The 11,957-nt window shown below is 46.7% G+C and overlaps 1 protein-coding gene across 1 annotated transcript in view; it reads left to right on the forward strand.

The window, feature by feature from the left end:
• The window catches only part of LOC129821558 (rootletin-like), a 98,976-nt gene that overhangs the window by 71,394 nt on the left and 15,625 nt on the right, over window positions 1–11,957 (forward strand). The window contains exons 18-19 of the mRNA XM_055879220.1: window positions 5,250–5,377; window positions 5,662–10,259. Of these exons, the coding sequence (XP_055735195.1) occupies window positions 5,250–5,377; window positions 5,662–10,259 (4,726 nt within the window). The remainder of the gene's footprint in view (window positions 1–5,249; window positions 5,378–5,661; window positions 10,260–11,957) is intronic.

The following is an 11,957-nucleotide window of genomic DNA, read 5'->3' on the forward strand; positions in this document are numbered from 1 at the left end:
TAGTGGTAGTAGCATCGTAGTGGTAGTAGCATTGTAGTGGTAGTAGCATCGTAGTGGTAGTAGTATCGTAGTGGTAGTAGCATCGTAGTGGTTGTAGTGGTAGTAGCATCGTAGTGGTAGTAGTATAGTAGTGGTAGTAGCATCGTAGTGGTAGTAGCATCGTACTGGTAGTAGTATCGTAGTGGTAGTAGTGGTAGTGGTAGTAGTGGTAGTAGTATCGTAGTGGTAGTAGTATAGTAGTGGTAGTGGTAGTAGTGGTAGTAGCATCGTAGTGGTAGTAGCATCGTAGTGGTAGTAGCATCGTAGTGGTAGTAGTGGTAGTAGCATCGTAGTGGTAGTAGCATCGTAGTGGTAGTAGCATCGTAGTGGTAGTAGTATAGTAGTGGTAGTAGTATAGTAGTGGTAGTAGTATCGTAGTGGTAGTAGCATCGTAGTGGTAGTAGCATCGTAGTGGTAGTAGCATCGTAGTGGTAGTAGCATCGTAGTGGTAGTAGTATCGTAGTAGCATCGTAGTGGTAGTAGCATTGTAGTGGTAGTAGCATTGTAGTGGTAGTAGCATCGTAGTGGTAGTAGCATTGTAGTGGTAGTAGCATTGTAGTGGTAGTAGCATCGTAGTGGTAGTAGCATCGTAGTGGTAGTAGTATCGTAGTGGTAGTGGTAGTAGTGGTAGTAGTATCGTAGTGGTAGTGGTAGTAGTGGTAGTAGTATCGTAGTGGTAGTGGTAGTAGTGGTAGTAGTATCGTAGTGGTAGTGGTAGTAGTGGTAGTAGCATCGTAGTGGTAGTAGTATCGTAGTGGTAGTAGAATCGTAGTGGTAGTAGTATCGTAGTGGTAGTAGTATCGTAGTAGCATCGTAGTGGTAGTAGCATTGTAGTGGTAGTAGCATTGTAGTGGTAGTAGCATCGTAGTGGTAGTAGTATAGTAGTGGTAGTAGCATCGTAGTGGTAGTAGCATTGTAGTGGTAGTAGCATCGTAGTGGTAGTAGCATCGTAGTGGTAGTAGCATCGTAGTGGTAGTAGTGGTAGTAGTGGTAGTAGAATCGTAGTGGTAGTAGTATCGTAGTGGTAGTAGTATCGTAGTAGCATCGTAGTGGTAGTAGCATCGTAGTGGTAGTAGTATAGTAGTGGTAGTAGCATTGTAGTGGTAGTAGCATTGTAGTGGTAGTAGTATCGTAGTAGCATTGTAGTGGTAGTAGCATTGTAGTGGTAGTAGTATCGTAGTGGTAGTAGTATAGTAGTGGTAGTAGCATCGTAGTGGTAGTAGTATAGTAGTGGTAGTAGCATCGTAGTGGTAGTAGCATCGTAGTGGTAGTAGCATCGTAGTGGTAGTAGTATCGTAGTGGTAGTAGTATCGTAGTGGTAGTAGTATCGTAGTGGTAGTAGAATCGTAGTGGTAGTAGCATCGTAGTGGTAGTAGTATCGTAGTTGTAGTGGTATCGTAGTAGTAGTAGTATTGTAGTGGTTGTAGCATCGTAGTGGTAGTAGTATCGTAGTGGTAGTAGCATCGTAGTGGTAGTAGTATAGTAGTGGTAGTAGCATTGTAGTGGTAGTAGTATAGTAGTGGTAGTAGTATAGTAGTGGTAGTAGCATCGTAGTGGTAGTAGTATCGTAGTGGTAGTAGTATAGTAGTGGTAGTAGTATAGTAGTGGTAGTAGCATTGTAGTGGTAGTAGTATCGTAGTGGTAGTAGTATAGTAGTGGTAGTAGTATAGTAGTGGTAGTAGCATTGTAGTGGTAGTAGTATCGTAGTGGTAGTAGCATCGTAGTGGTAGTAGTGGTAGTAGCATCGTAGTGGTAGTAGTATCGTAGTGGTAGTAGTATAGTAGTGGTAGTAGAATCGTAGTGGTAGTAGCATCGTAGTGGTAGTAGTATCGTAGTAGCATCGTAGTGGTAGTAGCATTGTAGTGGTAGTAGCATTGTAGTGGTAGTAGCATCGTAGTGGTAGTAGCATTGTAGTGGTAGTAGTATAGTAGTGGTAGTAGTATAGTAGTGGTAGTAGTATAGTAGTGGTAGTAGTATAGTAGTGGTAGTAGCATTGTAGTGGTAGTAGTATAGTAGTGGTAGTAGTATAGTAGTGGTAGTAGTATAGTAGTGGTAGTAGTATAGTAGTGGTAGTAGCATCGTAGTGGTAGTAGCATCGTAGTGGTAGTAGCATCGTAGTGGTAGTAGAATCGTAGTGGTAGTAGTATCGTAGTGGTATTAGCATCGTAGTGGTAGTAGTATCGTAGTGGTAGTAGTGGTAGTAGCATCGTAGTGGTAGTAGTATCGTAGTTGTAGTGGTAGTAGTGGTAGTAGTATAGTAGTGGTAGTAGCATTGTAGTGGAAGTAGCATTGTAGTGGAAGTAGCATCGTAGTGGTAGTAGTATAGTAGTGGTAGTAGCATCGTAGTGGTAGTAGCATCGTAGTGGTAGTAGCATCGTAGTGGTAGTAGCATCGTGGTGGTAGTAGCATCGTAGTGGTAGTAGCATCGTAGTGGTAGTAGCATCGTAGTGGTAGTAGTGGTAGTAGTATTGTAGTGGTAGTAGTATTGTAGTGGTAGTAGTATAGTAGTGGAAGTAGCATCGTAGTGGTAGTAGCATCGTAGTGGTAGTAGTATAGTAGTGGTAGTAGTATTGTAGTGGTAGTAGTATCGTAGTGGTAGTAGTATCGTAGTGGTAGTAGTATAGTAGTGGTAGTAGTATAGTAGTAATAGTAGCATTGTAGTGGAAGTAGCATCGTAGTGGTAGTAGTATAGTAGTGGTAGTAGTATCGTAGTGGTAGTAGTATAGTAGTGGTAGTAGTATAGTAGTGGTAGTAGTATAGTAGTGGTAGTAGTATAGTAGTGGTAGTAGTATTGTAGTGGTAGTAATATCGTAGTGGTAGTAGTATAGTAGTGGTAGTAGTATTGTAGTGGTAGTAGTATAGTAGTGGTAGTAGTATAGTAGTGGTAGTAGTATAGTAGTGGTAGTAGTATTGTAGTGGTAGTAGTATCGTAGTGGTAGTAGTATCGTAGTGGTAGTAGTATAGTAGTGGTAGTAGTATAGTAGTGGTAGTAGCATTGTAGTGGAAGTAGCATCGTAGTGGTAGTAGTATAGTAGTGGTAGTAGTATAGTAGTGGTAGTAGTATAGTAGTGGTAGTAGTATTGTAGTGGTAGTAGTATCGTAGTGGTAGTAGTATAGTAGTGGTAGTAGCATTGTAGTGGTAGTAGCATCGTAGTGGTAGTAGTAAAGTAGTGGTAGTAGTATTGTAGTGGTAGTAGTATCGTAGTGGTAGTAGTATAGTAGTGGTAGTAGTATAGTAGTGGTAGTATTATAGTAGTGGTAGTAGCATTGTAGTGGAAGTAGCATAGTAGTGGTAGTAGTATTGTAGTGGTATTAGTATTGTAGTGGTAGTAGTATCGTAGTGGTAGTAGTATAGTAGTGGTAGTAGCATTGTAGTGGTAGTAGCATTGTAGTGGTAGTAGCATCGTAGTGGTAGTAGTATAGTAGTGGTAGTAGCATTGTAGTGGTAGTAGCATTGTAGTGGTAGTAGTAGTATAGTAGTGGTAGTAGTATAGTAGTGGTAGTAGCATTGTAGTGGTAGTAGTATAGTAGTGGTAGTAGTATAGTAGTGGTAGTAGCATTGTAGTGGTAGTAGTATAGAAGTGGTAGTAGCATTGTAGTGGTAGTAGTATAGAAGTGGTAGTAGCATTGTAGTGGTAGTAGTATAATAGTGGTAGTAGTATAGTAGTGGTAGTAGTATAGTAGTGGTAGTGGTATAGTAGTGGTAGTAGTATAGTAGTGGTAGTAGCATTGTAGTGGTAGTAGCATTGTAGTGGTAGTAGCATCGTAGTGGTAGTAGTATAGTAGTGGTAGTAGCATTGTAGTGGTAGTAGTAGTATAGTAGTGGTAGTAGTATAGTAGTGGTAGTAGCATTGTAGTGGTAGTAGTATAGTAGTGGTAGTAGTATAGTAGTGGTAGTAGCATTGTAGTGGTAGTAGTATAGAAGTGGTAGTAGCATTGTAGTGGTAGTAGTATAGAAGTGGTAGTAGCATTGTAGTGGTAGTAGTATAGTAGTGGTAGTAGTATTGTAGTGGTAGTAGTATAGTAGTGGTAGTAGTATTGTAGTGGTAGTAGTATAGTAGTGGTAGTAGTATAGTAGTGGTAGTAGTATAGTAGTGGTAGTAGTATTGTAGTGGTAGTAGTATCGTAGTGGTAGTAGTATCGTAGTGGTAGTAGTATAGTAGTGGTAGTAGTATAGTAGTGGTAGTAGCATTGTAGTGGAAGTAGCATCGTAGTGGTAGTAGTATAGTAGTGGTAGTAGTATAGTAGTGGTAGTAGTATAGTAGTGGTAGTAGTATTGTAGTGGTAGTAGTATCGTAGTGGTAGTAGTATAGTAGTGGTAGTAGCATTGTAGTGGTAGTAGCATTGTAGTGGTAGTAGCATCGTAGTGGTAGTAGTAAAGTAGTGGTAGTAGTATTGTAGTGGTAGTAGTATCGTAGTGGTAGTAGCATAGTAGTGGTAGTAGTATAGTAGTGGTAGTATTATAGTAGTGGTAGTAGCATTGTAGTGGAAGTAGCATAGTAGTGGTAGTAGTAAAGTAGTGGTAGTAGTATCGTAGTGGTAGTAGTATAGTAGTGGTAGTAGTATAGTAGTGGTAGTATTATAGTAGTGGTAGTAGCATTGTAGTGGAAGTAGCATAGTAGTGGTAGTAGTATTGTAGTGGTATTAGTATTGTAGTGGTAGTAGTATCGTAGTGGTAGTAGTATAGTAGTGGTAGTAGCATTGTAGTGGTAGTAGCATTGTAGTGGTAGTAGCATCGTAGTGGTAGTAGTATAGTAGTGGTAGTAGCATTGTAGTGGTAGTAGTAGCATTGTAGTGGTAGTAGTATAGTAGTGGTAGTAGCATTGTAGTGGTAGTAGTATAGAAGTGGTAGTAGCATTGTAGTGGTAGTAGTATAGAAGTGGTAGTAGCATTGTAGTGGTAGTAGTATAGTAGTGGTAGTAGTATAGTAGTGGTAGTAGTATAGTAGTGGTAGTAGTATAGTAGTGGTAGTAGCATTGTAGTGGTAGTACTATCGTAGTGGTAGTAGCATCGTAGTGGTAGTAGTATAGTAGTGGTAGTAGCATCGTAGTGGTAGTACTATCGTAGTGGTAGTAGTATAGTAGTGGTAGTAGTATAGTAGTGGTAGTAGCATTGTAGTGGTAGTAGTATAGTAGTGGTAGTAGCATAGTAGTGGTAGTAGTGTTGTTGTGGGCTCTCCCTGTATGTTTGAGCTGTATTTGTCTCTCCAGGATCCTGACGGTGTCCCAGCAGCACCAGTTAACCCAGGCCCAACAGCAGGTCTCAGGGCTGGAGGTACACAGTAGGCAGCTACAGGTCCAGGTCACCACTCTGCTCCAGACCAAGGATGTGATGCAGGGTGAGCAGTGACACTTGTTGCCTTAAAGATGAATGTAAATTTCCATTTGGCAGGAGACAGAAAGTCTAGGAGCTTACTTCCAGAATCCAAGCCTACTGTAGCCTACAATGAAAATATGACCAAAGTGCCACAGATTTACCTCTCTGTGAGTTGGGTTTCTCCAGACCCCAATAAATTACACCAGAACCAGCCCATTTATCCACATCTTGTATGTGTTCATTTTCAAGAGTTATTCAACTCATCATGGCTTTGTTGTATTGGTCCGCGATATCTCTATCCTCCAGGGGAGGTCCAGTGTCTGAGGGGAGAGATGGAGAGAGGCAGGAGCCAGACAGAGAAGAAGAAACAGGAGGAGCGAGAGGAGAGAGAGAGGAGCCAGAGAGAAAGGGAGGTCTGGCAGGCTGACCTGGAAAGGCTGCAGTTACTGGTAGATCAGACAACAGAGAAAAGGACGAGAGAAGAGGAGGAACGGAGAGAAGAGAGGGACGGATGGCAGCGAGAGAGGATGGCGTTGAGCTCGGAGCTGGGGCACAGAGATGGAGAGGTGGTGGCAATGAAGAACAGGATGGAGGGATTGGAGAAGGAGAAAGAGGAGATGTCCTGTCTGTTGGAGGAGAGAGATGCAGAGCTGGAGAGACTAACCGCAGAACACAAGAGCCACCAACACAGAGAGAGAAAACTGAAGGACGAGGGGGAGAGATGGAGAACGAGAGCAGAGGAGGGAGAGAGATGGAGGGAGAGAGCAGAGGGAGAGAGATGGAGGGAGAAAGCAGAGGAGGGAGAGAGATGGAGGGAGAGAGCAGAGGAGAGAGCAGAAGAGGGGGAGAGATGGAGGGAGAAAGCAGAGGAGAGAGCAGAGGAGGGAGAGAGATGTAGGGAGAGAGCAGAGGAGAGAGCAGAAGAGGGGGAGAGATGGAGGGAGAGAGCAGAGGAGTGGGAGAGAGAAAATGCGAGACTGAGTCAGAGGTTCACTGAAAATGAGAAGAATAACAGTGAACAACTAAAGGCTGTAAAAAGAGAGAGTGAGAAGATAGCGGAACAACTGAAAAAGGAGGAGGTAGATGGAAGGGAGAGATTAGAGGAGATACAGGAGCTGAGAACGAGAATCATCTCACTGGAGGAAGAAAGAGACACTCTGGAGGCAGAACTGAAGAAAAATGAACTATTGGAGAACAAAATCTTTGCCGCGGAGAGAGAGAACTCACAGCTCAGAGAGAGGGAGAGAGAAAGATACCAGGAGGAGAGTCTGAGAAAGAGGAGGAAGGAGTCGGAGGGAAGGGAGAGATTAGAGGAGATAGAGGAGCTGAAACTGAGAATGATCTCACTGGAGGAAGAAAGAGACACTCTGGAGAGGGAAATGGATGAAATGAGTCAGAGGTTTAAAGAAACAGAGAATAAAGAGAGTGAACAACTGAAAGACAGAAGAAGAGAGATGGAGAAGGTGGCAGAACTTCTGAGAACAAGGGAAGCAGAGATGAGAAAGAGAGAGGAGGAGATGACAGAGCTGAAAGCCATGGTCATCTCTCTGGAGGAAGAGTTGAAGGACATTGAGATATTAAAGGGAAACGTTCAGGCTTTAGAAGAGGCCAACACCAAACTCCGGGACAAGGAGATAGAGGAAGACAAGAAGACGGAAAAGAGAGGGGCAGAAGAGAGGGAGAGGGCGGAGAGATTGACAGAAGAGCTGGCACAGAAAGATGTGGAGGTACAGGAGCTCCGGAGCAGGATGGAAGAATTGGAGAAGGAGAAGGAGGAGATGTCCTGTCTGTTGGAGGAGAGAGATGCAGAGCTGGAGAGACTAACCGCAGAACACAAGAGCCACCAACACAGAGAGAGAAAACTGAAGGACGAGGGGGAGAGATGGAGAACGAGAGCAGAGGAGGGAGAGAGATGGAGGGAGAAAGCAGAGGAGTGGGAGAGAGAAAATGCGAGACTGAGTCAGAGGTTCACTGAAAATGAGAAGAATAACAGTGAACAACTAAAGGCTGTAAAAAGAGAGAGTGAGAAGATAGCGGAACAACTGAAAAAGGAGGAGGTAGATGGAAGGGAGAGATTAGAGGAGATACAGGAGCTGAGAACGAGAATCATCTCACTGGAGGAAGAAAGAGACACTCTGGAGGCAGAACTGAAGAAAAATGAACTATTGGAGAACAAAATCTTTGCCGCGGAGAGAGAGAACTCACAGCTCAGAGAGAGGGAGAGAGAAAGATACCAGGAGGAGAGTCTGAGAAAGAGGAGGAAGGAGTCAGATGGAAGGGAGCGAGAGGAGAGACTGAGAGGAAAGCTGGAGCTGAGAGAAGGAGAGGTTGAGGTCTTGAGAGTGAAGTTGATTGTCTTAGAAGAAGAGAGGGATGAGGGGAAGAGAGAGCAGCAGACACTAGAGGTGAAGATGGAGAGACAGATGGCTCAGCTGAGGGAAAGAGAAGAGGAGGTAGAGAAACTGAGGGAGGAGGAAGAGGAGACAGGGGCTAGGCTACAGCAGAGAGAGGAAGAGTTGAGGAATCTGAAAGACAGATTGCACCAGTCAGAGCTCTCAGAGAAACACGTCTCAGACCTTCTGATAGAGACGGAGTCTTTACTAGAGACCGAGAGGAGTCAGAGCAGAGACCGGAATAAAGCTCTACAGCTGGCCAAGGACGAGAGGGAGAGAGAATGGGCACAGGAAACAGAGCAGCACAAAGAGAGACTGGAAGAGGAGGTGAAGAAATGGACAGCAAGAGTGGAGGAACGGATAAAAGAAGTAGCAAGGTTCTCACAGCTCCTGAAGGAGAGAGAGGAGGAGGTGGAGGACTTTAGGGTGAGAGCGGTAGAGAGCGCTGGAGTAAGACAGAGACAGAAGGAGGAACTGAAAGGGAGTGAGGAGGAGAGGGAATGGTTGGGTGCCCAGCTGAGAGAGGAACAGGCGGAGGGAGAGAAACTGAGGTCCAGACTAGAGGAGGTGCAGAGAGGACAACGCCTCCTGCAGGAGGATAGAGGATGTCGCGTGGAGAGGCTTGGGGCTCAGGTTAAAGCCCTGGAGGAGGAGAGAGACCACCTCCTAGCTGAGATCAGGAAGAAGGAGAGAGAGGCTGGGATCCTGAAGGATGAGACTCACAAAGAGAGGAGAGAGAAGGAGAGGACTGGCTCCTCACTGAGAAGGATGGAGGAGGAGTTGAAGGAGAGCAGGGAGGCGCTGGCCCTCAGTCTGGTCACCCTGAAGGAGCAGGGAGCAGAGATGACCAGGAGCAGGGAGAGAAGCAGGAAGGAGGTGCAGCAGAAGGAGGGGGACAACCAGAAGATGAGAGAGGGGCTGAAGACAGCCATGCAGGAGATGGCTACCCTGAACCAGCTGCTGGAGGAGAGCCACAGGGAGGGGGAGAGGCTAAGGAGCCTCCTGCAGGAGAGGAAAGAGGAGATGGTGAAGAGCAGGGAGGAGAGCCTGCGTGCTGCCCGGGGGGAGGTGGAGGAGCTGCGAGGGAGGACCAGGGCTGTGGAGCATGAGAAAAGGGAGGTGGAGAGGAAGCTCAGAGACAGAGAGGAGGAGCTGGATGAGGCAGTGAGAGAGAAGGAGAGGAGACAGAAAGAGATGGAGGAGGTGTTGGGAGAGAAGGAGAGGAGACAGAAGGAGATGGAGGAGGTGTTGGGAGAGAAGGAGAGGAGACAGAAGGAGATGGAGGAGGTGTTGGGAGAGAAGGAGAGGAGACAGAAGGAGATGGAGGAGGTGTTGGGAGAGAAGGAGAGGAGACAGAAGGAGATGGAGGAGGCAGTGAGAGAGAAGGAAGTGAGAGAGAAGGAGAGGAGACGGAAGGAGATGGAGGAGGTGTTGGGAGAGAAGAAGAGGAGACAGAAGGAGATGGAGGAGGTGTTGGGAGAGAAGGAGAGGAGACAGAAGGAGATAGAGGAGGTGTTGGGAGAGAAGGAGAGGAGACAGAAGGAGATGGAGGAGGTGTTGGGAGAGAAGGAGAGGAGACAGAAGGAGATGGAGGAGGTAGTGAGAGAGAAGGAGAGGAGACAGAAGGAGATGGAGGAGGTGTTGGGAGAGAAGGAGAGGAGACAGAAGGAGATGGAGGAGGTGTTGGGAGAGAAGGAGAGGAGACAGAAGGAGATGGAGGCTGAGATGACCACCACCAGGGCCAGACTGGATGTCCTGGAGAAACAGAGAACAGAGCTCAGATGTCTGGCTGCTGAGAAGAGTCAGGCAGTTACACAGCTCCGAGAGAGGATCAGAGAGGTGGAGGGAGAGATGGAGGGAGTGAGAGAAGACAAGAAGAGAGAGATCGAGAGGCTTCAGCGGAAGATGGAGACGTTGAGACAGGAAGAGGAGGAGAGGAGGGAGAGTCTGAAACTAAGGGAGCAGGAGAGCCTGAGGCGTGTAGAGTTAGTCACGGACATGCTGAGAGAGAAGGAGACAGAGCTGGAGAGGGTGAGAGAGAATGCTTACAGAGAGGAGAAAGATAAACTGGAGGAGAGGAAGAGAGACACGGAGGAAGTGAAACTGGAGAGTCTGGAGAAAGAGGAGACAGATGAACAGAGGAGATTGAGAGAGCCTGGGGAACAAAGGGAGGCCACAGACCAGAAGAGAGGAGAAGGAAGTCAGGAGGGTCCAGGAAGAGAGGTCTGGCTTCAGGACGAGGTAGATACTCTGAGGAAGAGAGTGTCCTCCCAGCTCCTGGACAGAGAGGAAAGAGAGAGACTGTTGAGACAGAGAGAAGAGGAGAGCCAGAAGAGTCTTAGACTGTTGAAACAGAGAGAGACAGAGCTGTACACCCTGAGAGACAGAGTAGAGGAACTCAGTAAGGACAGAGACCGTGTCACAGCTGCCCTGGAGAAGACTGAGGCTACCATGATTGGCTACCGGGACAGAGCCCACCAACAGGAGCAGAGCAGAGGGGCGGGATCTGAGGTTAGTACAACTCTCTATGGCTGCGCCCCAAATGACCCCTATGGACCCTGGTCAGTAGTAGTGCACTATAAAGGGTGCCATAGGGCTCTGGTCTAAAGTAGTGCACTATATAGGGTGCCATAGGGCTCTGGTCTAAAGTAGTGCACTATATAGGGAATAGGGTGACAGAGGATACAGTTGGTCTGGTGTCTGTAGGTAAAGGATGTGAGAGGACAGTTGGTCTGGTGTCTGTAGGTAAAGGATGTGAGAGGACAGTTGGTCTGGTGTCTGTAGGTAGAGGATGTGAGAGGACAGTTGGTCTGGTGTCTGTAGGTAGAGGATGTGAGAGGACAGTTGGTCTGGTGTCTGTAGGTAGAGGATGTGAGAGGACACAGTTGGTCTGGTGTCTGTAGGTAAAGGATGTGAGAGGACACAGTTGGTCTGGTGTCTAGGTAAAGGATGTGAGAGGACAGTTGGTCTGGTGTCTGTAGGTAGAGGATGTGAGAGGACAGTTGGTCTGGTGTCTGTAGGTAGAGGATGTGAGAGGACACAGTTGGTCTGGTGTCTGTAGGTAGAGGATGTGAGAGGACACAGTTGGTCTGGTGTCTGTAGGTAGAGGATGTGAGAGGACAGTTGGTCTGGTGTCTGTAGGTAAAGGATGTGAGAGGACAGTTGGTCTGGTGTCTGTAGGTAGAGGATGTGAGAGGACAGTTGGTCTGGTGTCTGTAGGTAGAGGATGTGAGAGGACAGTTGGTCTGGTGTCTGTAGGTAAAGGATGTGAGAGGACAGTTGGTCTGGTGTCTGTAGGTAGAGGATGTGAGAGGACAGTTGGTCTGGTGTCTGTAGGTAAAGGATGTGAGAGGACACAGTTGGTCTGGTGTCTGTAGGTAGAGGATGTGAGAGGACAGTTGGTCTGGTGTCTGTAGGTAAAGGATGTGAGAGGACAGTTGGTCTGGTGTCTGTAGGTAGAGGATGTGAGAGGACACAGTTGGTCTGGTGTCTGTAGGTAGAGGATGTGAGAGGACAGTTGGTCTGGTGTCTGTAGGTAAAGGATGTGAGAGGACAGTCGGTCTGGTGTCTGTAGGTAGAGGATGTGAGAGGACAGTTGGTCTGGTGTCTGAGCTGATCAGGAGAAGGGACTGGACCAGACACTATTTACAAATTACATCTTATCCCCTATATAGTGCACTACTTTAGACCGGGACCCATGTATTAACATGTCAGCTGTTATAACTCCCCAGTAAACATTATAACTCCCCAAGACACGTTATAAACCCCCCCCCCCCCCCAAGACACGTTATAACCCCCCCCCCAAGACACGTTATAACCCCCCCCCCCCCCCCCCCAGACACGTTATAACCTCCCAAGGGACATTATAACCCCCTCCCAAGGGACATTATAACCCCCACCAAGGGACATTATAACCCCCACCAAGGGACATTATAACCCCCACCAAGGGACATTATAACCCCCCCCAAGGGACATTATAACCCCCCCCAAGACACGTTATATCCCCCCCAAGACACGTTATATCCCCCCCAAGGGACATTATAACCCCCCCCCCCAAGGGACATTATAACCCCCCCAAGGGACATTATAACCCCCCAAACATTAAAACCCCCCCAAGGAACATTATAACCCCCCAAACATTATAACCCCCCCAAGGGACATTATAACCCCCCAAACATTAAAACCCCCCCAAGGGACATTATAACCCCC

Source organism: Salvelinus fontinalis, chromosome 23, assembly GCF_029448725.1.
Source record: "Salvelinus fontinalis isolate EN_2023a chromosome 23, ASM2944872v1, whole genome shotgun sequence".
NCBI lineage: Eukaryota > Metazoa > Chordata > Actinopteri > Salmoniformes > Salmonidae > Salvelinus > Salvelinus fontinalis.